This window comes from Hipposideros armiger, unplaced genomic scaffold (genome assembly GCF_001890085.2).
Source record: "Hipposideros armiger isolate ML-2016 unplaced genomic scaffold, ASM189008v1 scaffold_232, whole genome shotgun sequence".
NCBI classification, from domain to species: Eukaryota; Metazoa; Chordata; class Mammalia; order Chiroptera; family Hipposideridae; genus Hipposideros; species Hipposideros armiger.
Genome location: NW_017731582.1, coordinates 828,054 through 839,682, shown reverse-complemented (window position 1 = coordinate 839,682; position 11,629 = coordinate 828,054). Strand labels below are relative to the sequence as shown.

General features: G+C 52.6%; 1 protein-coding gene across 1 annotated transcript in view; it reads left to right on the top strand.

The window, feature by feature from the left end:
• The window catches only part of IGSF21 (immunoglobin superfamily member 21), a 163,751-nt gene extending 152,433 nt beyond the window's left edge, over positions 1 to 11,318 (top strand). The window contains exons 6-10 of the mRNA XM_019654845.1: positions 1,465 to 1,939; positions 9,197 to 9,282; positions 9,697 to 9,889; positions 10,291 to 10,329; positions 11,137 to 11,318. Coding sequence (XP_019510390.1) covers positions 1,465 to 1,939; positions 9,197 to 9,282; positions 9,697 to 9,889; positions 10,291 to 10,329; positions 11,137 to 11,156 — 813 coding nt within the window. The 3' untranslated portion in view covers positions 11,157 to 11,318. The remainder of the gene's footprint in view (positions 1 to 1,464; positions 1,940 to 9,196; positions 9,283 to 9,696; positions 9,890 to 10,290; positions 10,330 to 11,136) is intronic.
• The last annotated feature ends 311 nt before the right edge of the window (positions 11,319 to 11,629 follow it).

Here is an 11,629-nt window from a genome sequence, read left to right as displayed (position 1 = left end):
CAGGTGGGGCAGTGGGCAGGTGTGCACAGGTGGGGCAGTGGGTAGGTGCGCACAGGTGGGGCAGTGGGCAGCTGCGCAGACACACGTTTGGTGAGGTCCATTTCCCTCCACCCACACCTTGATTCCCAATAAGACCGATAAAAAGGCAGCTTCAAAGCCAGCAATTGGTGAGAGGAAGACATGGCTCCAAGGTTTCCCCTCTGGAGCCCATAAAGCGGTCTCGCCTCCCTAGAAATCAAGCAAGTTGGTCTTTATCCCACGAAGAAAAACTTTTCCAGGGGCCCAAAGAAAGGCTCCTCACAGCCCGGAGCTGTAAGAAACCCCTCCCCAGCCTGCCTCTCCTGCCGTTTAATACCTGCCAATAAAATACTCAGATTATATGTATATCGCCATCTCCCCACATTCCAGGTATCTTACATTTGCCTGGAACTTCAGAACTTGAAAGAATTCTTTGATATAAATTACAAACCTGCTTTTGAAGGACCATTCAAAAAAAGAAAAGGAAAGAAAGAAAAAACCCAAAGCAGGCTATTATGTGCATAAGAGATTCTTCATGGGAGCTATAAACTCTGACAGGTTCTCTGCATTGCACATTTCATTTACCAACACCCCCGCCCCCACATCCTTGGCCTCACCCCGCCTTCCCCTGCCTCTCCTGCCATCTCCTCCTCCTTCCCCCACCTACACCAGCATCCTGAGAGCTGCTTCCTGCCTCCCTTTTCCCTCTCTCCCCTCTATTTATTTATCTGATTTATTAAAACAAAAACACACCAAATCTCCACAGGCCTCTGGGCACATGTACCCAAATAAAAAGACAGCAAATTAAATTAAGTGCCGCCTCTCAAAACTTGAATTCCCCACCAGCAGAAAAAAATCAGAAGGCCTTCGCTTTCGCCTCGTCCCCACACCTAGCTCCTTCCCACACACACACACGCACCTGTTTTCTGCCTTGTCTCTAAAACCTCTAAAATGCACATACACTCAGAGATCCTTTTCTGCTTCTTCTTCTGACATTGTATTTAATCTCCAGTGCCCCGCCCCCTCATCCACTTGCTCTCCCCAAGTGGACACGGACCGCCCCTTGGAGCCCAGGCGGCTGCCAGGCTGTGTCCAGGGCCCCTCTTTCTGTGCACATCGTTTCTAAGCATCCCATAGCCCCATGAAGCAGGGGCTCTTACTCCTCCGTACAAGTAAGGAAGCTGAGGCTCAGAGGCTCGCCAGCTGGTAAGTGATGGAAATGGGCCCAGCCTCGGCCACCGGGCCCTTTGTGTCCCCACTGAACAGAGCTGACTCAGAATCTTGGGGTGCTGGAGGGAAAGGAACAAGGGGGGTCTCTCTGGAAGGTGACTAGGAGGAGGAGGCTCTGAAAGGAATGGCCTCCTCTGGCCCTTTCCTCTGAGAGCCCATTGGGAGGCCTAGGTCATTGGCACAAAATCTTTTCCCACACTCATCTTGCTATTTCAGGTTTATTTCAAAAGAGATGGGGAACCAATCGATGCAGTGCCCCTGTCAGAGCCGCCGGCTGCAAGCTCTGGCCCCCTCCAGGACAGCAGGCCCTTCCGCAGCCTTCTGCACCGCGACCTGGATGACACCAAGGTGCAGAGGTCACTGTCCCTGCAGGACGCTGAGAACCGGGGTGGGAGGCCCTACACGGAGCGTCCCTTCCACAGCCTGACCCCAGACCCCAGCATCCTCCTCCAGCCAACCACCGAGAACATCCCAGAGACGGTGGTGAGCCGTGAGTTCCCCCGCTGGGTCCACAGCGCCGAGCCTGTCTACTTCCTGCGCCACAGCCACACCCCGGGCAGCGACGGCACTGTGGAGGTGCGCGCCCTGCTCACCTGGACACTCAACCCGCAGATCGACAATGAGGCCCTCTTCAGCTGTGAAGTCAAGCACCCAGCGCTTTCGATGCCCATGCAGGCAGAGGTCACACTGGGTAAGACTTGGCACTTGCCCTTCTGCAGAGATGGGGTAGGGAGCCTTGGAGTGGGGTCTCTGAGCCACTGCCATGGAGATGGGGGGGAGATGGAGCAGACTGGAGTCAGAGTGAGGCACAGAGGTCAGAATCGGGGTTCTTAAGGAGGTTTGCTGAGCTGGATTGGAGAACATGGGGCATTACAGGGAGGCCAGGAGAGTTCACTGGATAGGGCCAGGAACACGAGAGGTCATGGGAGTTCGGTCTGGGAGGATCAAGACTATGGATCAGTATTAGAAAACATGGGATGTTTTCAAGATTGGAAATGGAGGGCCGGGTGAGTGGCTCAGCTGGTTAAGAGCATGAGCTCTGAGGAACAGGGTCACCGGTTCGATTCCCACATAGGCCAGTGAGCTGCGCCCGAGCTGAGCTGCTGCTGAGCTGCCAACAGGTGGCAGGATGGCTTAGCTGGTGAGAGCACGTGCTCCTAACAACAAGGTTGCCAGTTCAACTCCCACATGGGATGATGGACTATGCCCACCTGCAACTAAGATTGAACATGGCACCTTGAGCTGAGCGGCCGCGAGCTGCCAACGGGTGGCTAGATGGCGACTGGACTTGGAGCTGAGCTAGCTGCACCCTCCACAACTAAGACTGAAGGACAACAACTTGGCTGTTCCCCTTCCCTAATTCCCCAACAAAATCTTAAAAAAAGAAAAGATTGGAAATGGAACATGGAAGGCATAGGGAGGGTTGCTGGGTGAGTTAAGAATGCAAGACTTGGGACTCTTCAGGGAAGGCTGCTGAGTCAGGTCACAGAAAGGCCAAGGAAGAGTTTCTTGGTCACAGTCAGGAACATGGGCGGTGACAAGGAGGTTTTCTGGATCAAATGAGAGACCCATGAGCTCAGGGGAGAGTTCCCAGGTAAGGGTCACTGACATGGCAGGTCGCGGGCTTGCTGGATCAGGGTCAGGAAGTTTTGCCAGGTTGGGGCCAGGAACACATAGGACATGGGAGGACACCACCCTGGAGCCAGAGCCTTTGGAGTCACCCACTTTTCTCACTCTTTTCTCATATCCCACATTCAAGCCATCACCAAGCCTTAGCAGCTCAACCTCAGAATATACCCCGTATTTGTCACTTTTTCATGGTTTCCTCTTTGACCATGCAACCCAACCACCATCAGTTCATGCCCCAAACTGATCTTTCTTCAACATGTGCCCTCGTCTGTTCTCCACCCTGACCGATCCACTTAAAATATTAATCAGATCATGACTCACATACATACCCACCCCAAACTCTCTAAAGGTAGACACATAGATTGATAGGATGAAATAGCATACAAAAATAGACCTTGCTATATAGACTCAATTGACTTTTGGCGAAGGACTCCAGGCTCATCAATGGGGATAGAGAAGTCTTTTTTTGTTGTTGTTTTTTAAAGATTTTTATTGGGGAATTGGGGGAAGGGGAACAGACAAGTTGCTGTCGTTTTGTTCTTCAGTCTAGTTGTGGAGGACCTTGCTTCACTGGCCCAAGTTGGCACCATCATTGCTCTCTTCCCGGGCGAGGCAGATCAGTCGCCGGCTTCTGGACGGCCACTCACGGTGGCTGCTGGCCGCTCACGCTAGCAGCTGGCTACACACACGGTAGCCCATGGCAACCCACTGCAGCAGGGGCTGCAGCCTACGCCGTTGCCAGCAACTCAAGGCAGCCCAGCTCCAGGTTGAGCTGTTGTTCAGCATCTTAGCTGTAGAGGGCAGTGTCACTGGCCCTCATATGTGGGATCCGAACCGGGGCTCTCTGGCGTCCCAAGCCAGCTCTTAACAATCGCGCCCCTCGGCCGGCCCTAGAGAAGTCTTTTTAACAAATGACCCTGAAACGCTTGGAGGAGCATAAGGAAAAAATGAAGCTGGACCTTCGCTTCACGTACACACTGAATTAATTTGAGATGAATCATAGACCAAAATGCAAAACCCAGCATCATAAAGCTTCTAGAACAACACATAGGAATATATTTTTGTAACATTGGGGCAGGCAAGGATTTCTTAAAGAGGTCACAGAAAACATTAAACGAAAATTTGAAAATTGGTAAATTGGATTTAATCAAAATGCAAATCTTCTGTTTATAAGAAGACAATTTTAAGAAACTAAAATGCCAAACTATAGACTGAGAAAAAATGCTCTAAATCCAGACACTCGTCTATGACAAAGGATTTGTATCCAGAATATATAAACAACTACTAAAGATCACGAATGACATGGCAACTCAATTATTTTAAAAAAACGATCTACAAGTGGCCCATCAGTGTATAGAAAGATACATAACATCCTTAGTCATCAGGGAAGTGAAGACTAAAACCTTAGTGAGATACCATTTCACAAGCACTAGGATGGCTAAAATGGAAATGATCGACAATGCCAAATGTCGGCGTGACTACAGAACTATCAGAACCCTCAGGCATTGCTGGTGGAATTATAAACAGAACCCCTACTTGGAAAATGGGCAGTTTCTTACAAAGGGAAAGACTGTAACCCAGTAATTTTACTCCTAAGTATGTACCCAAGAGAAATGAAAACATAGATCCCCAAAGACTCAGATACAAATGTTCGCAGCAGCTTTAGTCATAACAACAACAAAAGCTGTAAGTAACCCAGATGTCCATAGTTAGGAAAATGGGTGAAAAAAAACTGCGGTGTATTCATACAACACACTACCACTCATCCATACAAATGAATGAACCCCTACACGCAACAACGTGGATGGAACTCAAAACGTATTAACGGGAAAGAAGCCGACTGCAAACAGTACCGACTGCCTGATTCCATTTATATGAACTTCTGGAACATAAAACAAGCCTCTGAGAGTCATATAAATTGAAACAATGTTTACCTATGGAGAGTGGAAATTGACTGAAAGGAAGCATCAGGGAAACTTTTGGATGGATGGGAATGTTCTAGAGTTTGACTGGGATGGTAGTTACATAGGCATTCATTAAGAGTCATCCAATTGTGTACATAAGAGCTGCACTTCCTGTGTGACTGCCATCCCGTTTAAAACAGAATCCCAGGGTACTCATTTATCAATCCCCTCTCTGCCCCATTTACTAACCCAGCCACAGGGCCCTCCCTACCCTTCCTTGAATATACCCAGCTCAGGTCCTCCTCTGTGACTTAGCACTGGCTTTCTGCACTTTCTGGCTAGAATAATCTTACCCCAATATTCTCAATCCCTCCTTCATTCAGGACTCTGCCCAAATCTTCTGCTCAAATCTTCTACCCTATCTCAAACAGCCTCTTCCTCTTGGCCTCATCAACTTCTTATCTTGCTTTGCTTTCTGGTATCGTATTTATTTCCACCTATGAGTATATTATATATTTCCTTATTTCTTGGATTCCCCCACTGGAATTCAAATTGCGTGTAGGCAACCTCTTTACCTGCCATTAGGGGCTCAGAACAATTCCTAACATATTACTTAATAAACACTTGTTTAATAACAATTAATACTTTTCCGGGTTGTTGTGAAAACTAAATAAGGCAGTGCATACAAAGTGCTTAGCATAGTGACAGAGAAAGTACTCAATAAATAGAAGCTACTGCTATCAGTCATCACTGTATCCTCAACATTGCCTGGCATAGCGACCAACACAAATTAGGTGTACAGTAGAAAGCTAGAGGAGTAGAGCAGATGAACGAATGGGCTGCTGAGTGGATTGGTAGGTTTATGGGCAGATGTGTGGATGGATGCTGGATGGCTGGATGGATGATGGATGGATGGATGGATGATGGATGGGATGATATGACGGAATGATGGACATATGGATAGAATGAGTGGATGGATGGATAGATGAGTGGGTGGTGGGTGGGTGAGTGATAGTCTTAATGAATACCCAGAAATTCATGGGTGAAGCCTAGAGAATCGTTTCTGTGAGATTTCACAAGTCTATCTTTGCAGCAGAATGCTCCGGAAAGGTAAAGAGGGCAGCTTATCTAATCAGGGTCTTCTGCATTGCCCTGAGCAGATGCACACCACTCTACATCTCACATCTCTCCCTCATTGTCATTTTCAGAGCAACTCCTCAAATAGGGGGGAACTTATTCTCCCCATTTATAGATGAGGAAACTGAGGCCCGAGAAGTTGAATTGATTCATCCAAGTCACACAGCCAGAGAGCGGAGAAGGCTAGCCCTCAATCCTGGCTCTCCAAACTCCCCTTTTTCTATACTCCTATGTCCAGGGAGTGGGGGTGAAACCTGGGGCTGGGAGCATTCCATCAGGTGCTCTCAGTGTGTGTTCTAGCAGAAGGCAAGGGGGCCAGGGTTTCACTGCCAGCAGCTGCTAATGGGCGTCAGGGTGGTGGCAGAAGTGCAGCTGACCCGGCTCCCGGAAGTAACACCTTGCTGCAGCAGTGAGGGTGGGAGTCAAAGGGGTCATCTGCTGCAAAGGCGCTTGTGGGTCAGTAGCTGCAGGGATCAAGCTCAGAGAAGTGAGGGCAGAGCAGACCCCTCGCCTGCCCCTCTCTGTCCCTCAGGGTCAGCTCCAGGAACTGCAGCTCAGGCGGCAAGGGAAGGGGTCTGGCTGTCCCAGTTGGGAGAAGGCACCAGCTCTCTCTCTCTCTCCTCCACCCCTGGGCTCCTGGCTTCCCTCTGAAGACCTGCGTGCCTTCAAGTCCTGCTTCTGCCACTTTCATGCTGTGTGACCTCTGGCAAGCCACTGCCCTCCCTATGGCCAGTTTTATGGCCACAAAATGGGCTACGTGGGAACCTGCCTCATGAGCACTAGGATGGGAGTGACAGTCCTAAAACGGGGTTTAGTGCATGTTAGACACCTGATACCTGTTGGGTCCCTCGCCCCTCACGGTCAGTATGCCCAGGCCCTAGCTTGAAGAAAGTAGGTGGGACCATTAGAAAACAGGGCAGTGAGGAATCCGACCGGGAAGGGGAAAGGGGTCTGACCTTGTCCTCCAGAGGGTCAGACTTCTTGGGCACAGGGATGCCCTCCCTTCTGAGCCCTCTGCTGGCTGCAGCAGGACAGTGCCGTCCCAGCAGGACAAAAGAGCAGACAAAATCACCCAGGGCCACACCCGCCTTGTGGAGTGCTTCCCACCTGCAAACCGACCTACACAGAACTTGAGTGCTAATAAGGACGGAAGGTGAAAAAGAGGCTTGAGCCCGTCCCTTATGGGGACGATCGCAAAAAGTCAGAAGGTAAAATGAGTTCATGCACGTGAGGCGTGAACAGAGTGACGGGCCCCTGTTGCGCCACCTGACAAATGTTAGCCCTCAACCCTCCGTCTCCCGATATTCCTAACCACCAGGGCAGTGGGTAGGCCCAGGTTGTCATCATTTTATGGTTCCCGTTTTGTATTTGGGGAAAGCCAGGTGAAGTGACTCGCCCAAGGGCACAGAATAGGGCAGAACTGGCTCTCAGCCTCCCAGGCCAGTGCTCCTTTCTCGCTCCTGTGGATGCAGCCATGGAAACCGCCCTCACCTTCCGTGCGGTTCCCCCACCACCACCATCAGAGCAGGCCCAGCTCTTCCCAGTGATGCCTCCATCAGCCCCATGTGGCCCTTCAGATGTCTGGCTCATGGTTTGATTGACTTTTGGTCTCCTTCGCAGAGAATGAACTTGGCTGTGCCTGGAGACCACCCACATCTGCCAGGTGCTCTGATTTCTGCTCAGAGAGTCTGAGTGGGAAGCAGAGGCTAGAGGAACAGGCAAGGACAGATGGGGGAGGTCCTGGGGGGCTGGGGACAAAGCTTTTCTCCTGCCACCACCCCTGGAAGATGTTCACAGAGAATGGCACAGAGCATGCATGGTGCTCTGATCAAAACCCTATGGCCTTCGTCGGACCCAGGAAGCGCTACGGGGTCTGTCCCCAGCCCCACCCTCATTATCCCCTGACCTTCTGCCTCAGCACCTTCTCCCTCTGCCTGGAACCCTCTTCATGAGCATCACGTCTCAGCTGAAATGTCACCTCCTTGGAAGAGACACTGACCGCCACTCACCCTGGCTCTGATTCTCTGCATAATGCTACGCTCCCTGAGAGTTTCTTGTCTGTGTACTGGTTTGCATCTCGAATGACTTCCCGACTAAAGTGGGAGCTCCAAGTTCTCAGGCACTTGGTCTTGTTCACCACTGTGTCCCCAGCCCTGCCAAAGCCTGGCACATAGTTGGCTCAATAATTACTTGTTGAAAGAAGGAAGGAAGGAAGGAAGGAAGGAAGGAAGGAAGGAAGGAAGGAAGGAAGGAAGGATGCTGGGGGAAAGAGTCCTGGCCTGAAAGCCAGAAAATGTGGGAAATTGGCTCTGTGGTGACCGTGGCTAAGCCTGTGTGTCACCCGCGGTCCCGTTTTCCAATCTGAAACCTGATAGGATGGACCCAGTGATCCCAGTGGCTCCTCCATCCTGATATTCTGCTCACAGGACAGCAGTGCCCTTGGGCGTCTGGTCTCCCAAGCTCAGAGATGTAAGGGGGCTTAGAAGAAGTGATACGAGGGTGTGAGAAAGAGGTAGGGAGGACAAAGGGCCAGGGAAGGAGATGGGCCCCCCACACCTTGTTCACCATCTACCCATCCCCCTCCTAGAGATTCCAGAAAAAAAGCCCACTGGGCAGATTAACCTAGAGGCAGGAGCCCTGGAGCAGGGGCCAGGGGACCTGAATTGTGGACCCAGCTCTTCCCCACTGTGTGACCTTTGGCAAGTCACCTCCCCTCTCTGGGCCTCAGTTAGCTCAGCTGTACAATGAGGAGCCTATGGCAGACCCCCACCTCACAAGGGTCAGTGCAGGGGGAGTTCGGGCTGCCTCGAGCAGTCACGGCTGCTGGACTAGGCTTCCCCCATTCAAAGCTGAGTCATCCCTCGGGCAGCACCTCCCGGGGGCACCCCTCACTCCATCGTCCTCTAGGCTTCTCTGATTTGACTTTTGTCGCACTAGCTTGTACTTGTTTTTCATCCCTACTGAGAGTGAACGCCGCAGGACAGAGACCATATTCTATATCCTGTTGAATCCCCGGGTTCCAGACAGGGTCTGACTCCTTCCAGGGGCTCAGGGAACGCGTGTGCATGAAGGCAGGCATAATCAAATGAATGAGTGAATGAATGAATGAATGAATGAGCACCCTCGGAGCTCCTACCTCAGCAGCAGCCAATCCCGAGGATGCTGACTGCTGGACTGGGACTTTCTCTTCCATTTCCCCTGCCCTTTCTTTCCTGGCTCAGTTCCCCGCACCCCACACACGCACACACTTCTTTGACCTAACCTTCCTCTCCCTACAGTTGCCCCCAAAGGACCTAAAATCATGATGACGCCCAGCAGAGCCCGGGTCGGGGACACAGTGAGGATTCTCGTCCATGGATTTCAGGTCGGCCTCTCTCTGAGCATCTGGGAAGGTTGTAGGAGGTAGTAGGGGCACCAACTGGGCACCATGTCCCTGGCAGCATGCTCCAAGACCCTTCCCTTGACCCCCCGCGCAGCCAGCAGGACTCAGTCTGCTAATCTGTGTAATGGCAGCATTGGCTTCAAGGAAGAATGGCCAGAGGTGCCTGCTTGTCTGCTTACCCATCTAGAACTTGGAGCAGACATAGCTCATGAACCTTGATATTCTTTCCTGCCCTTTTCTGCCTGGCGTTCCTGGCAGCCCCTCCCAACCCATCGGGTGAGAATGTGTTGCCAGCCCAGCCCAGCCCAGGCCAGGCCAGGCCAGGCCTCTAACCCCTTCCTGCTCTGGCAGAATGGTTCCTCATGTGACCTGACTCTCCCTTGCTCTGGCCAACAGAACGAAGTCTTCCCAGAGCCCATGTTCACGTGGACACGGGTCGGGAGCCGCCTCCTTGATGGCAGCACCGAGTTCGACGGGAAGGAGCTGGTGCTGGAGCGGGTCCCCGCCGAGCTCAATGGCTCCATGTACCGCTGCACGGCCCAGAACCCGCTGGGTTCCACCGACACACACACCCGGCTCATCGTGTTCGGTAGGCTGCACCCCACCAGGGATCAGGGGGACGGCTCAGGGACGGGCCCTGGCTGGCGCTGTCCCAAGGAGGAGGGAGCAGCAAAGGCCCAAGCTCCCTAAATTTTCCCTGAGAGCGTGCCCCACAGGGAGGCACTGTAGTTCAGCGGTTAAAACCAGGGAGCTCTGGGTTCAAATCCCAGATCCTCCCGTTAGCAGCTGCGCAACCTTGGGCAGGCTGCTTCCCCTCCCTTCCTCGCTCCATCCACGCAGTGGGGCTGGTGCTGCCAGCCCGGTGTGGCAGCACCAGGACAATGCACGTGACACCACACAGCAGGCACTGGCTGAAGGGCAGGGAGCTCCTTTACTGCGTTCCGAATGCCACCGTCCACTCGCTAGCTCTCCCTCTGCTCTTTCCAACAGAAAACCCAAATATTCCAAGAGGAACGGAGGACTCCAATGGTAAGTCTCCACTGTCAGAGCTTCTTGCTTAAAAGTGAGTGATTTTCAAGGCTCCAGCCAGCTCTGGCCCCCAAACTGCCCAATAGCCTACCCTGGCCCCTCCCTCAAGCCTCCGTCAATCACCTTCTAGTTAGGTAGAGCCTGGGTCAGAGGTGGTTAGGAGTGGCACTGAGGCTCTAAAGGGGGCTCAGCACCCCAAAGCAGCACCAGGGATTTCCAGGGACCAAGTGTGTCCCCACCACCATCCACAGTGATTCTAGTGCTCTTAGCTCAGAGAGCTCAGGCGCCCCCACTCCGGCCCCAAAAAGATGTGTCCAGCATCGCGGTGGGATTGTGTTCGGGGGCCCTGGACTACTCTATAGGGCGTTGGGAACAGACAGATGCCTCTGCTAGGGCCCTTCATACTGCTCTCCCTAGGCTGCCCCTTGACCTGCATACCACCCCATGGCACCCAGATACTGCTCTCAGGCTAGCCAGCCCTCCCAGCCCCACACCGAGCCAATCTCCCAGTTCACAACGGAGGCCTCCACTCCTGATCCCCACTGAAGGGTCCCGACGGCCACCAGGGAGGCTGACCTCGGCCCAGCTGGCCCCGTGCAAAGAAGGGGTTGTGCGCAGTTAGAACCCAGTGCATCCCGACTCTTTGCTGGTGCCATTGAAGCCATGCCGTCCCCAGGCTTCCCACCCTGTCATGCCCAGAAAGCGACACAGTGGCTCTGCGGGCCCTGACCCTACTCCCTGCAGCCCACACAGGTTCCGCTTCTGGCCCTGCTGGTGACCGGCTCACCTTGGTGCTTGTCCTGACAGTGGTCCTGGAGCTGACGTGAAGGCTCGGCCCCTGTTCCCACCACTCCATCGGGCACTGACATCTCTGCGATCGCTTTTCATTTCTTTTCTAAACTATTTCCAGTCTGGTTCTTAGTCTCTTTCTGTCTGTGTCTTGGCTTCTTCAGTCAGTTTAATTAAAACAAACAGAATGATTTTCCCCACCTGGGCCTGTGGCTCTGTAGTCTTCATTTGTTCTATAGCAGCAACAGGGCATCCCCTGGTACCCAGCATTGGAACAGGCACTGGAGTGGGGTGGTGACGACAAAGATGGAAGACATGCTCCTCCCTGGATGAGTGGTGGAGGTGCAGCTCTCACCCAAGTCCTAACAACCAGGTGTGGTAAGTGGCCAGAGGCTGCCAGGAAACCCAAGGTCCTCATTGTCACAATAACACTGCATAACCAACCGGCCCACGTCTCAGCGGCTTACAACAAGCATTTATGATTACGTCCCTGTTCAGGATGACGTGGTAA